The 14,900-nt window shown below is 36.3% G+C and overlaps 1 protein-coding gene across 3 annotated transcripts in view; it reads left to right on the top strand.

Moving 5' to 3' along the window:
* RALYL (RALY RNA binding protein like) overlaps positions 1–13,515 on the top strand; it is a 693,429-nt gene extending 679,914 nt beyond the window's left edge. For 2 of the 3 annotated variants that reach the window (XM_054512552.1, XM_045896308.2), the window contains one exon: positions 12,745–13,515. In XM_054512552.1, the coding sequence (XP_054368527.1) occupies positions 12,745–12,767 (23 nt within the window). In that variant the 3' untranslated portion in view covers positions 12,768–13,515. The remainder of the gene's footprint in view (positions 1–12,744) is intronic. The other variant, XM_045896307.1, reaches the window with a different exon arrangement.
* Positions 13,516–14,900: the final 1,385 nt, after the last annotated feature.

Below are 14,900 nucleotides of genomic sequence, written 5' to 3'. Positions count from 1 at the left end.
TATTAATAGGAGTTTAAGTAGCTTGAAATCTCATAATATTCACATGAAAAGTAATAACTGTGAAACCAGGGCCAATTATTTTTTAACTTTTACCCAGAATTTTAAGTCGTTTCAAAATTCAAAATACATTTTGTTTTCTGGTATTTGTGACCACATTTGGTCTCCATATGTACTGATGATAAGCAAGGACATTTTTATTGAAACCATCTCTGTAAACATAAATTGAGTAACTATATCTGGAAGTAATTTAGGTTGGAAAAGTTCCGCCATTTAATTGATTTTTTTTTCTATATGAGGTATGGTATTTTCTTATGGCATATAAAGTGATAAAATTGGTTATTTCTTTTCATATCTGAAATGGGTTCAGTCAATGAGAAAAGAAAAAGATATAGAACTCTATTTACAAAATATCATTGTCCATTGTCCCCTTAAAAAATTAATAAAGTTTATTTAAAATTTATTATAGGTATGTGCACATATACAAGTAAATACAAGTAAAGCAATTCTTTCTGACCCAGAAACGAATTCTCTGTGCTCTTTCACTTACCCATATTTGTCTCAAAATAGAGATTTCTAGAATAGCGTCATAGGTACCTGCCCTATTGGCTTCCCAGCACTCATCTACCAAAACCCCATTAGTCAAAATGCAGTTCCTGTGACCCAAACAAAGAAACGGACAGTCAGTGGGAACATTCTGCCTAAAAAACTTCCGTTGAACAATTATTTCCCCAGTACATCTCACCAACAACCCAAGTGTTTAGAGGCAGGTTTGTTGGGAGGGCATGTTGTTGCCTACCTTCAGACATGAGGCATCCATTCTGTGATGTTTATTTCAAATCAAGTATCTATTTAATGTGACCCTCAAGTGAGAACAGAATAACGTGATTCTGGGCTGGATTTATTTTACCATGCCATTAAGACCCTGGGCAAGTGACTTTCTTTCCTTGTGCCTCAGACTTCTCTTCGTTAAGATGACTGTTTGTAAAGCACTACAGAAATAATTTATAGCTTCAGATGTACAGTGCAGCTGTAAGATATATTTATGTGCCAAGTAATACCACACTGTGTTTCCTCAGCAAAAAACGCCAGGTGTAGGTAAAAGAACAGAAAACCAGGCAGACACAGGGCCCTTCCTCTTTAGCACACAACAGAGTGTAGTGATCATGAGTCTTCCGTGCATTATCACAGATCTGATGAACAGATAATGTAGCATTCTGTTCAGGTCCATAAAGTGTGACTTACTAGAGAAATTTAATTATAAAGGAAAAACCTCTTCAAATAAAAAGTTTGATCTGGGGAAGATTTGCTCATAGAAATCTAGGAGAGAGCTCTGCTTACATTGAATTACTTCATCAATTTATTGAATTAAATGCTCCCAGCTCTTATTTATCTTGATCCATACAGAATCATATAACTGACACTGTTCCTCAATCTATATTCTCTTATAATAAAACAAAGGAAAAAACAGATAAGTGAGCTGATATCCAAAACCTATTTCAAAAAAGTAACCTACAGAGGATATGACATAATCAGTCACACATAAAATGGATAAAGTACAATTTCTAATTCTTTCTGTCTATGTTACAATTCTGGGATTTTTTCATAATCATGATAGTCCTAGGCACTACAAAACTCTGAAATCTCTTCTGAATCACCCAGGATTCTATTATATCCAGCTTAATTTGAGTGCTAAGAGTATTTTGATAATACTATTACTAGGAACTATTCCAAAGCTTTAAGCCTTAAGATTTCTTTTTTGAAATTAATTATATTTCCCAAATATGTTGATAAAAAAACAAGAGTTTATTAATAGAATAATAGTATAAGTATGCCATCACTTTACTATATGACTTGATCTCTCAGATTAATTTTGCTCAGTTTTAAAGTTGAAGCTATTTTTTATATTCTAATACTTTGGTGTATACGGTAAATTTAATTAAATAAGAATTGTTAAATAACCATGACAGCCTTTGTCTCAGCTATTCTGAAGGATCATGAATTAACTGTACAATTTCCAAGGACTTTTTAAATTATACCTCTAAATCAATCAATTTTAAATCACATTTTTCTGTGAGACATGAAATGATTTCTAAATATCTCTTCTTGTGGTACCCAAACTAATTACTAAAGGAACTACAGGAAACAGTAAAATGTATGAAATTTCAAAGTTCATAATAATCTCAGCATTCATTAATCAGCATTTGGCTTCTAGCACAGGAATTAACTTACACAATTTGTTGTATTATCCTGAAGTTGTCTTTATCATTTCCAGCATCGGGAGCCACTGACTGTTGTTCGATGCCATATAATTGGCATGAGAAGTCAGAAATCGATGCACGATCAAACCCAAGTTATGTGCCAAATAAAATTGCTATAATTTATCAATTCAACTAGTCAAATGTGATTGTCAGTGAGGCCAGAACACTCAAAACACAATCATAATTATTTTCAGAAAGTATCAGGGATCAGTTGGGGAAAAAATGAGAAAAATGTTAATGTGTTGATGTATGTGTAACAGAGCATCCACGTTCTGGTAAATCACATAATTTATCAATGTGATTAACTTTTTTTCAGTATTAACTAAATTTTTACACAGATGTTTTAAAGATTTTATTTATTTATTCATGAGAGACAGAGATAGAGAGGCAGAGGGAGAAGCAGGCTCCCAAGGAGCAGGAAGCCCGATGTGGGACTCGATCCCAGGACCCTGAGATCATGACCTGAGCCGAAGGCAGACACTCAACCATCTGAGCCACCCAGGCGCCCATTTACACAGATGTTTTAAATAAAATTATGTAACCCACATAAGATAATTTTACTGTAAAGTTAAATGTTCTTTTTTCTTAATCAAATGTATTTTTATAACACAAAAGTTCTCCTTTAGACAAATGACTAAATTTTTAATTAAAATGGTTTTTATTTTTTATTTTTATTTTTTTTATTCTTATGTTAATCCCCATACATTACATCATTAGTTTTAGATGAAGTGTTCCATGATTCATTGTTTGTGCACAACACCCAGTGCTCCATGCAGAATGTGCCCTCCTCAATACCCACCACCAGGCTAACCCATCCTCCCACCCCCCTCCCCTCTAGAGCCCTATTTGTTTTTCAGAGTCCATCGTCTCTCATGGTTCGTCTACCCCTCCGATTTCCCCCGCTTCATTCTTCCCCTCCCACTACCTTCTTCTTCTTCTTCTTTTTTTCTTAACATATATTGCATTATTTGTTTCAGAGGTACAGATCTGAGATTCAACAGTCTTGCACAATTCACAGCGCTTACCAGAGCACATACCCTCCCCAGTGTCTATCACCCAGTCACCCCATCCCTCCCACCCCACCCCCCACTCCAACAACCCTCAGTTTGATTCCTGCGATTAAGAATTCCTCATATCAGTGAGATCATATGATACATGTCTTTCTCTTTTTGTCTTATTTCACTCAACATAATACCCTCCAGTTCCATCCATGTCGTTGCAAATGGCAAGATCTCATTCCTTTTGATGGCTGCATAATATTCCATTGTATATATATATATATACCACATCTTCTTTATCCATTCATCTGTCAATGGACATCTTGGCTCTTTCCACAGTTTGGCTATTGTGGACATTGCTGCTATAAACATCGGGGTGCACATACCCCTTCGGATCCCTACTTTTGTATCTTTGGGGTAAATACCCAGTAGTGCAATTGCTGGATCATATGGTAGCTCTATTTTCAACTTTTTGAGGAACCTCCATACAGTTTTCCAGAGTGGCTGCACCAGCTTGCATTCCCACCAACAGTGTAGGAGGATTCCCCTTTCTCCGCATCCCCGCCAACATCTGTCATTTCCTGACTTGTTAATTTTAGCCATTCTGACTGGTGTGAGGTGGTATCTCATTGAGGTTTTGATTTGGATTTCCCTGATGCTGAGCGATATTGAGCACTTTTTCATGTGTCTGTTGGCCATTTGGATGTCTTCTTTGGAAAAATGTCTGTTCATGTCTTCTGCCCATTTCTTTCTTTTTTTTTTTTAAGATTTTATTTATTTATTCATGAGAGAGAGAGAGAGAGAGGCAGAGGGAGAAGCAGACCTCCCACAGAGCGGGGAGCCCAATGCGGGACTCGATCCCAGGACTCCGGGACCATGACCTGAGCCGAAGGCAGACGCTCAACCATCTGAGCCACCCAGGCGCCCTTCTGCCCATTTCTTGATTGGATTCTTTGTTCTTTGGGTGTTGAGTTTGATGAGTTCTTTATAGATTTTGGATACTAGCCCTTATCTGATATGTCATTTGCAAATATCTTCTCCCATTCTGTCGGTTGTCTTTTGGTTTTTTTGACTGTTTCCTTTGCTTTGCAAAAGCTTTTTATGGTTTTTAAATTAGTTCAAGACAGAACTTCAAAAAATGAAAAATCCAGGCAAATCTGCTACAAACCAAGGAAAGGCAGGTAGTAAGTTATGTGCAAATCCTGGTACATTCCCAATAAGTCTGTCTCTTTTCTCCCTCTCATCATCAGGGCATCAGTATATTTTCCTATCTCAGTTGAGATCACCAGTACTAAAACTGATGATGCACCCAGCCTGCTTCCCTATTGTCTTCCTTCCCACAACTGGACAGAATAGAATATTAAGGAAAGCACTGGCCTTAAAAAACAAACAAACAAACAAAACAACAGCGACAACAAAAAACCAGCCTAGGTTTGATTTAGAGAAGACACTCACACCCTGATCCAAGGATTAATGGATAATACAAGGATGATTCTTGCCTAACAACCTACCTTTCTGGTTTATAAAGAAAATCAAATGAGACTATACATATAAAGTGTTTCATAAGCTTCTAAACACTATACAAATAAGAGTTATTATGATGATTTGTGATCCATGCCCACAGATTTAGCCCAGTCCCAGATTCTAAGAATAACCCAAACCCAGTCTCCACGTGGAATGAATTGAGGAAGCCTCCGCTAAGTAATTCAAATGCCTCAGACTCTAAGACAGTCTTGCTGTTTCTCTTGCTGTAAGCTTACTACATTTGCTCTAGGCTTTTTCTAATAACTGGATACTCCTTTACTCCTGGGAATAAACAGGGTCCCCAAAATTAAATGAATAAATAAATCAAAACCAGAAAATTCTATTTTTCAGATGCCTGCTTTAAAGTTGTAATACCAATCCACTTCTCCCTGTAGTAGCACTCTGCCTTCCTCTCTCCTGCCATCTTAGGATATCTGACCTGAATCCATACCCCATAGATGGGGCCTTCCTAGTACTTCTATAACACTCAAATTCTGCCTACCTTCCTGGCTTGTCACCGCACTCTCTAGGTTTTGACTCAATATATAATCCAGCCATTTAGCAGATTTAGATTCACGGCAGCAAATTCTTTTCTATGATTTTTCTACAAATGGAGCAAGATGCTTTATGAGGTAAACAGTTCTGTATCCCTTAAACATAATCAAGCCAAAGCTTACATACCTGTCAGTCATGATTACCATGGAAGGCACTGCTGCTGTGGTTGGGAAGTTGGACACGATCCCTCTACAATCCTAGGTCACCTGCTTAATTAACCACTCTGCTACTCTGGTTCTCTGATGCTTCAGAATAAGAACGGAGAAGACAATATACAGTGCCTGACATCATTGTGTCCTACTACACTGAACAACTTATTCCCATAATGAATCCAAAAAACAACATACTATTTGCCTTACTTGCATTTTTTGTGTGATTTTAGTTAAATGAAATGTACTCCAGAAACACAAATGTTCTTTGTGTGTAAATGTTAAAAATTGTTACTGCACTAATGTCCTTGTTAGAGAGAGAGCTGTAATTAATTATAGGAAATGATGTTACTAACTCTGAAAAGAGTGGGGTTTTTTTAAATCACATATGGTAAGTCATGTACCAAACCAAACATCCATGGTGTTTCTAATTGTACTTTTATATTAGTTAATATACTATTTTCACTTCAATATCAAAACTCATGTCTATAAGTAAATCTCATAAACTAATCTAAAATAGGAATAATTCAAAAGCTTGGAAGTCATTTCATAATATTTGTAGGAACTCACTGTATTTGGACTTGGTAGATAGAGTTAAATTATTTTAACATTAAATTTTTTCTTTTACTTTTATGCTGGTTTTATAATATTGTATTATGTTTTCCTTCAGTTTTAGGAGAGGAAATAAAACATCTTAACATTACTCATGCATTAACTTAAGTCTATTGTATTATAACAAATGACTGATTTTTCCAGTCTTTTCATCTTTCCATTTGGTTATGGAATAACAAAGCCCACTGATTTGAATATTTGTGATCCACTATAGTATAATAAGACCAATTTTGTCTTTTAGTCATACTTATTTCTTGAACATTGAGAGACAGATGGAGAACAGGATAAAAAAAACATGGTAATAATTGGGCAGAATAATGGGTGTGGATTATAAAACAACTGTTAGGAATTTTTTTTAAAGGCTTTATTTATTCATTTTGAGAGAGAGAGGGGAGGGACAAAGGGGGAGGCAGAGGGACAAGCAGACTCCACGCTGAGCACAGAGCCCTACATAGGGCTCGATCCCACAATCCCCGAAATCATGACCCCCAGACTTTCCTATTTTTCTGTACTGACAGTGCCAAACAAGTCTCTTTTGGATCAACACTTCACTTTGGCAGATTTAATAAGTTTCAGTTACCTTCTGGTCAAGACTCAAAGACTAGAAACTTTCTGCATTTCTTAAGTAACACTGCATATTCTCTACCCTGATCCTTTAAGTCTTGATTTTAGAGTCAAAATCTCAGAAGGCAGCCTGATTGTCTTACTTCCAAGTTTCTGATGGGTTACTACACATTTATCTTTGCCTGTGTTTCTTGTAACCCCCCAGACCCTACATCCAAAATGGCCATCAACTGAGGAACGGAGACTATTAGGCCCCTAAAAACTACATGATGGAGCAGTTGCCTCCACTCGTAGCCATCTCAGCGAGTTAGTAGCCATCTCTGTTTCCATGCCCTTTATGGTTTTTGTGTTATGATTCTTTTAGCCTAAAAGTATAATGCAATTTTGGTCCAAAGAGCTTATTAATAGAAAGCAAGTTTACTTATAAGGAAGAGTAGTAGCCAGGAATCTGTGTTATTTAGAAATTTGAATTGAATTGTGTCTCATTTGTAATAAAGGATTTGTAAAAGCCAAATGTATTCACGTTGTCTATAAAAAGCGAATGGCTTGCAATGTCTATAAAAGCGAACCGTTACTCAATAAACATAATCAGTGGTGGCAACAAATATAGATAATTCCTGCTTTGTAAGACTCCACTTTTCTGTAAAATGTTATACAGCCTATATTTTCCACATATTTTCTTTCACCTTTTTTTGCTTTTATAGATATTATCTAAAAATGTGGGTTATCTATATTTCTCTAATTACTTACTAGTTATAAATCTCAATTAGAAAAAAAATAACAGAAGCATTTCTGATATTAAAAAGTCAGAAGATTGGGGCCCCTGGGTGGCTCAGTTGGTTAAGCATCTGTCTTAGACTCCAGTCATGATCCCGGAGTCCCGAGACGGAGCCCTGCATCGGGCTCCCTGCTCAGCAGGGAGTCTGCTTCTCCCTCAGCTCCTCCCCCGCTCATGCTCGCTCTCTCTTGCTCGTTCACTCTCTCTCAAACAAATACATAAAATCTTTAAAAAAAGGTCAAAAACTTCTTTAAAAATATGATTTTTTTGTAAAGCTGTTAGTAAAGTATATTTATTCCACCTATTGCTGTACCTATAAAAACATGTTCAACATCACTAATTATCAGGGAAATGCAAGTAAGAACCACATTGAGATATCACCTCACACCTGTTAGAATAGCTATTATCAAAAAAAGAACAAGTGCTGGAGAGGATGTGGAGAAAGGGAACCTTCGTGCACTGTTGGTAGGAACATAAATTGGTGCAGTCATGTGGAAAACAACATGGAGGTTCCTATAAAGTAGAATTACCATGTGATCCAGCTATGCCACTTCTTGGTATTTATCTGAAGAAAATGAAAACACTAATTCAAAAAGATATAGGCACCCCTATATTCATTGCAGCATTATTTACAATAGCTGAGAATGGAAACAACCTAAGTGTCCATGGATGGATGAATGGATAAACAAGTTATGGTATATATATTATATATATACACACAATACTATTCAGCCATAAAAACGAAGGAAATCTTGCCATGTGCAACAACATGAGTGGACCTTGAAGGTATTATGCTAAGTGAAATAAGACAGAGAAACACAAATGCCATGCATGGGATCTCACTTATATTTGGAATCTAAAAAACAAAAAAGAAACAAAACAAAACTCATAGATACAGATAATAGATTGGTGCTTATAGAGGGGGGAAGAGGGCCTGGGGGCAAAAGGGCTGAAGGGGGTCAATTGCATGGTGACAGATGGTAACTAGATTAATTGTGGTGATCACCTTGTAGTATATACAAAGACTGAATTATTATGTTGTACACCTGAAATTAATATAATGTTATATACCAATCTTACATCAGTAAATATATATATTAATTCATAAGGTTTAAAATTAAATGTGCTTTCTCTTAGATTAATACTATCCTTTTTTTCTTTGTCAAGTAGAAGTAAATTGCTTGGTTCAGTACAATCCAGGCCCATCTGAGTGGCTTTTTGTTGTTTTTCAGAAATGGGAGAGATTGAGAATTGGAAAAGCATTCATCATCAGGATAATTTGTTTTAAAAGCATCCAGGCTTCCATATAGCCACTAGATAAATTACCCACTATTCAAGAGAAGGAAAGCACAATTAGTTTCACATTATAGTAAACCAATCAGCTCCTTAAATGGCTGTCATTCTTGAGAAAAAGGCAACAAGAATGTCATAGTTGTCCCCTTTCTCCCATGCCTTTAGAAGCAAAAGCAATACTTTTCTCAGACTGGAAGATCTGTGGAAAGCATTGTGAATATATTTTGCCATTGCTTTTAGATAAGAAGCATTATATTCATTACTTGTATCCATATGGTTAATAACACCTACTTCACAATGCAAAGTTAATGAAGCTTTTGTTTTGTACTAGGGACAGGCAAATGCTTTGAAGCCTTATGGCAAGGAAGTAGACTTCAATAAATTATTTTCAAACCTTTTCTTCTTCCCAGGATAATTATTTTTATGTAATCATTTACAATCAAGGAGCAAAGGAAGGGGTAAAGAGAAATCATACCAGGGGTAATGGAATATGCACGAAAAATCTGCAGGCTGTTTTTCTCTTCTTAAAAAGAATACTTGCTAAACAACCATTCATTACCTCTTTTGAGGCAAGCAGGATGGTGTAAGAATATACTAAATTAATGTCATCTGCCATGACTTAACCTGAAGAAACACAATAATTAGTAAACTTTACATACACAGCTGCTGCAGCAGTTTAAGCATGTTCCATCTGTCATAAGAGCGATTGATGAAGGCCTTGCAGGAAAGAGGGCGACTGCAATCATATAGAGAGCTTTAGTTCCTCCCTGCACACAAGTGTTATCAATCCAAACCCAAACCTACTATGCCTTATGTTCACATGTCAGTATCATTCTACAGGTTAAATTTAATTGTATTTATTAAGGTTTTCATTTTCACATTGGAATAGATCCATTTTGGTACCTGCATACAGGGAATGTATAAAACTTCCTTTATACCACACAACACAGGGCAGGCCTGCTTTGAACCATGAGTTCAAAACTTTGTGCTTTAAAGACTAATTGTACATGAACACTTCTTGCATGAAGAACATACTTGAATAACATTTTCATTTTTAGAAATACATGTATGTGTGACCAGTAAGCATATGGTACAGACTGGGTGAGGAAGAAGAGGGGGAGGAGGAAAGGAAATAGGGAGTGGGGGAGAGAAGCAAAAGTGAGAGAGAGAGAGAGAGAGAGAGAATATCACAGTATCAAAATGTACTTAGGCCTTAAAGTTTCTTTTCTAAGGATGTAAGTTTTAAATGCTTTTGACTGAAAAATAGACTACTTAGGGTATATATTTTGTTTATTTTTAGTTGTTTGGTGAAAGTTTCAAAATCAAAATTATTAGGCATTTATTATTAAGATTAAATATACGAGCTTACAAAGTACCGAATCCTCTGAAAAATGGTTGTCCCAGACCGCTTAATTAAATAGCATTCAAACATTGTAAATGGCATTTGTGAATTTAATATATTTTATATTGTGTTTTTAAGTAATTCATTTGTCTAGTCCGACAAAATCTTTCTGAGAATGAAATAATTCTTAAAATCTAATGAATTCAATGTATCAACATGGTCTAAGGTTTTCTTAGACTTTCCAATATCGTGCACAAACATAAGATTTGGTCATAAGATTTCAAATCATAAAACTGAAATCCTGTGTCTCAATCTACTTTTTAATGGCATTTTCTAAACTGATATCACAGGACTGTCAGACTAATAGGCTAAATTCTCTCATGTAACACAGATATTTATAATAACAAATGTTCAAATACTTTTTCTTAACACAAAAATATTAGTAGTATGATTTCTAGTCCTGCAAATTCTGTATCTTCCTAGAATTAAGATATGTACTCACTAAGGAAGAAGACATCCCAGTTAACTGAAATTACTTAGATGTATATGTTTTTGAGTGTGACAAATGCATATCCATGAAGGAAGAAAAAGTACCATCCTAGATCACTGATACCTTTCAACCAGGGATCTTGGCCAGGTGACATCTGGAGCTACAGATATCCAGAGTGATTCTCACCACCCGAACTGCCATACTCGGTCTTTTTCATAATCACTATTTCATGGGCTTCAAAACTCTAATAAATGGTCATGTTACATAATCATCCGGCTATTCACAGGAGTCAGCAACTGTTGAGAAAAGCAGCCTGTGCATCCATGCAGTCTTTCAACACCCACTTAGTCACTTAAGAACAGGCCTTGGGCCTGCAATACTTCCTTACCAAGAAACAAAGAGCCCACAAAGCCTGTCAGTTTCATCAGCTACATGGAAAATACCTTTCCGGGTTCAGACTAGAGGAGTCTCTCCTTGTTCCACTTAAATGTGTATGTTAATGATTGTCAGACACACCTTTCAGTATTTCAGCCTCCATGGAGCAGAGTTCAGGGTCCTACTACTGCCGCAAGAGAGGGTTATACATAGGCCAATTGCCCTGCATCTGCTGCCTCAGGGACTCACTAGCCATGAGGGACCAAGGCACATGACTGGAGCTGTAAAGCGCTGTTTTCATCCAATGCTGACTGTGCTTTGTTTTCCTTGACAACTCTAATACCAAAATACAATGGACAAAAACATTTGGAGACCTTTCCTGGGATTGATAACCAGTGGTAGATGGTATTGCTCCCCCCGAGACTGATAACTGATGCACGATGTTTTTCTCAACAGCAGTTCTCATCCAAATGGATACCTCGATTTGCCTGTCTTTGATTCTTAAAACATATACACAGATTTTCCATCTAACTGAAAAAACTTTGAAGTTGATGAGATAATAGGTGTAATTATATTTTCTATCTAAATATAAACCTTGTGCTTGATAGGATCCTAAGATAAATACATGCTTTTTCCCACTACTGAAATCTTGTGTTATTTTATCCTCATATTCATATTCAATTTCTTTGGGTTTTTTTTAAGATTTTATTTATTTATTTTGACAGAGAGAGAGAGCGAGAGAGGGAACACAAACAGGGGGAGTAGGAGAGGGAGAAGCAGGCTTCCTGCGGAGCAGGGAGCCTGACGCAGGGCTCGATCCCAGGACCCCGGGATCATGACCCGAGCGGAAGGCAGACGCTTAATGACTGAGCCACCCAGGGGCCCCTCATATTCAATTTCTTAATTCAATGCTTCTACCAATTGAATTTTGGCTCTTATATTGTGTTTCTGGCTTGTGGTCACACCATGAGTCTTTCACTGCCCTTCTTGCATCTAGCTTTTTTTTTTTTTTAAGATTTTAATTATTTATTTTAGAAAGAGAGAGTACATGCATGCACGCAGGAGGGGGAGGGGGACAGAGGGAGCAGACTCCTCCCCGAAGCAGGGAGCCCAATGTGGGGCTCAATCCCAGGACCCTGAGATCATGACCTGAGTCAAAAACAGCTGCTTACCCAACTGAGCCACCCAGGTGCCCCACATTTAGCTTTCTTCTTTTACAACCAAGGTTATGTAACTCAGACCAGAGATCTGTATTGCTTTTTCTCCTATCCCAGGGGAATAAGGCTTAGGACTGCACTGTTCAAAGCCTCTTTTTTTTTTATTGTTTTGTTAATCACCATACATTACATCATTAGTTTTTGATGTAGTGTTCCATGATTCATTGTTTGCGTATAACACACAGTGTTCCAAAGCCTCTTAGAGGGGAAAAGTATCCCATGGTCACTCTTCTGAGGAGCCACAAAAATTCAAAAGCAACCCAAATCTCTTTCCCTAGCCTAGAACTTCAATTGTTTCCCCTCTGACTTGGTCAAGAGCTCTGGTTGAAAGATAATTGCTGATCTCAGGCAAGAAGTGGACTAGACTTTTAAAAATTATAGCATACTGTAAGTGTAAATAATTTTAGCATTGTCAACAACAAGGATCTAAGAACCTAAAGTTCTCAAAACTATTTTTCCTAAAGATCTAGTTCTTTAATCATCTCCTGATTCAGCCTGAAAATCTAACTTAAATCCAACTTACATATATGCATGCTATCAACAATGAAACCTAAATCTCAATATTTAAAAATTTTTTTTCTTTTCTCAGTTTCTACAGATAAAGTGATCTGAAGTAATGAATGATGCCACAAAAGCAGAAGAGAGAAACTGTGACAACACCCAGAAATGTGAAAGGAGGTTTCTTACTGGATAGCAGCATCTTTGGTTCAATTTATTAAAAAAAATACCCAAATAAATAAAATGGACAGTATTGTTCAATTTTAGAAATTCCATTTCTTCTATGTTCTAAGCTATATAATTGTCAGGTTTTTATGGTTTAGATTGTAAATGTGTTTTCCCCTTTGCTAATTATGTTGTGTTTTTTTAAGTCTTAAAAGTCTTAAAATGTGAAGGACATTTATGAACGGTAAGGGAGACACTGTATACAAATGTATATTTGTAAAAGCTATTTTTATGATTAGCATGTTTTACTGTTGATCATATATAAAGTCAGGTGATATTGCAATTCTATGTTTAAAGCTTATTTCCAACAATGTCATGTAAGAAAAGATACATCGTAAGCTAGTTTTTATAATTTATTTTAATTTATAGTTTAAAGTACTTCAGATCATAATGATAAAATACTTGAAAATGTTATATTTCTGCCCTTCATAAGCACCATTTTTATTAATAAAGAATGCAAATATTTCAGATGTGATTCCATAGCTAAAGGACTCTGTTGCTTTGACCTGTGATTAAATTGAGCATTCTCTACTCAACTGAAACAATCCAATTATTACCCAATACTTCAGTCTGGGTAGGAGATCCCATGGACAGGTTTTAGTGTCAATACAGGTGAAAACTATATTGGCAAGGAAAAGATTGTCTTATCTTTGGTTCCAAAAGTTTAAATAGTGCGTATATCACTTCATTTCGTCTCCTATTACTAGGAACACTCCATTCCCAAGCATTGCAAGTGTTTTCCAGATGCTCTTTGCTGTTGTCTTGTGCTGTGGAAATGGAAGAAACCATCTTCCACAGACTGTAGGAGAACTCAGCATATAATTTCTTAATAAATACTGTTTCTTTTAAAACAAAGTTGGCGTGTATCTTTCCTTTGAGGGTGCACTTAGTTTTAATATTCAGTTTGACTCTTTATGTCCTTGTAATGCCACAAAATTAGTGTGATAATGAAAGTAGCATAACTTTACTAAAATGTATATGTTTTATATGCCCACACTTTTCATGTATTCCGGAACACATTAATTTGCTATGTAACACAAAGCAAGATGGCCCTCAATTCTTGACAGAAGTCACATTCTGGTATACACTTCTAAAAGGCGTATTTTTTCATTCAAATGTAGAATTTTAAGGAAATATTTCAGGACAGAAAGCAGAACTACCTTGACAGAGGCATTTTTGCTCTGTCAGACAAGTCTGCTGCTAATGGCTACAAGCCCCTCATTAAGAGCAGAGAGACACATGTAATGTCATCAAGAATACTTAGTGGAATTAAGGCCTCCTTTTTTCAAAGAAACTAAAGAGAATCTAAAATCACTTTGGTATGTTTTCTTATTTTTCTGTTTTAATTTCTTTATGGCAGTTCATCCTCTTTCTTTATGCGTATCAAATGGGCGCCTGGGTGGCTCAGTCGTTAAGCGGCTGCCTTCGGCTCAGGTCATGATCCCAGAGTCCTGGGATCGAGCCCCACATCGGGCTCCCTGTTCAGCGGGAAGCCTGCTTCTCCCTCTCCCACTCCCCCTGCTTGTGTTCCCGCTCTCACTGTCTCTGTCAAATAAATAAATAAAATCTTTTTAAAAAAGAAAATAAAAAAAATAAAAGCTCATGAAAAATTATACAATTCCATCCAGCAAAGGTTACCTAAAACTAAAATTGTGAAAGCAAAAATTAAAAATTTGCACACTAGGACCTACGGGCTGGATCAGGAATGTACTTGCCTTTTGAGGAAATGTGAAAATCACAATGTGGTATACTATTTTTCATGGCCATGATGAGTATTGGAGAATTTGCAATTGCTGTGATTGAATTGTGAAGCTGAAAAGAAGCTGTATACGGTTCTACAAGGGAATAAAATCAGCAGAGTGATTTCTTGGTTTGCTGCCAAATAAATACATTTCCCTAGGATAGTCTGATGCCCCAGAAAGAAAATGTTACAGGTACAGTGTATTAGGAAAATGCACATGTGGATATTTTTCCCAACCTTCCATTTATCTGTCCTTAATATTCAATAAACAGTGTAGAATT

The sequence above is a fragment of the Mirounga angustirostris genome, unplaced genomic scaffold (assembly GCF_029215605.1).
Source record: "Mirounga angustirostris isolate CCGP_5_RB_7025 unplaced genomic scaffold, mMirAng1.0.hap1 SCAF_4, whole genome shotgun sequence".
NCBI lineage: Eukaryota > Metazoa > Chordata > Mammalia > Carnivora > Phocidae > Mirounga > Mirounga angustirostris.
The sequence above is the reverse complement of the archived record's forward strand: the minus strand, read 5'-3'. Positions and strand labels throughout refer to the sequence as shown.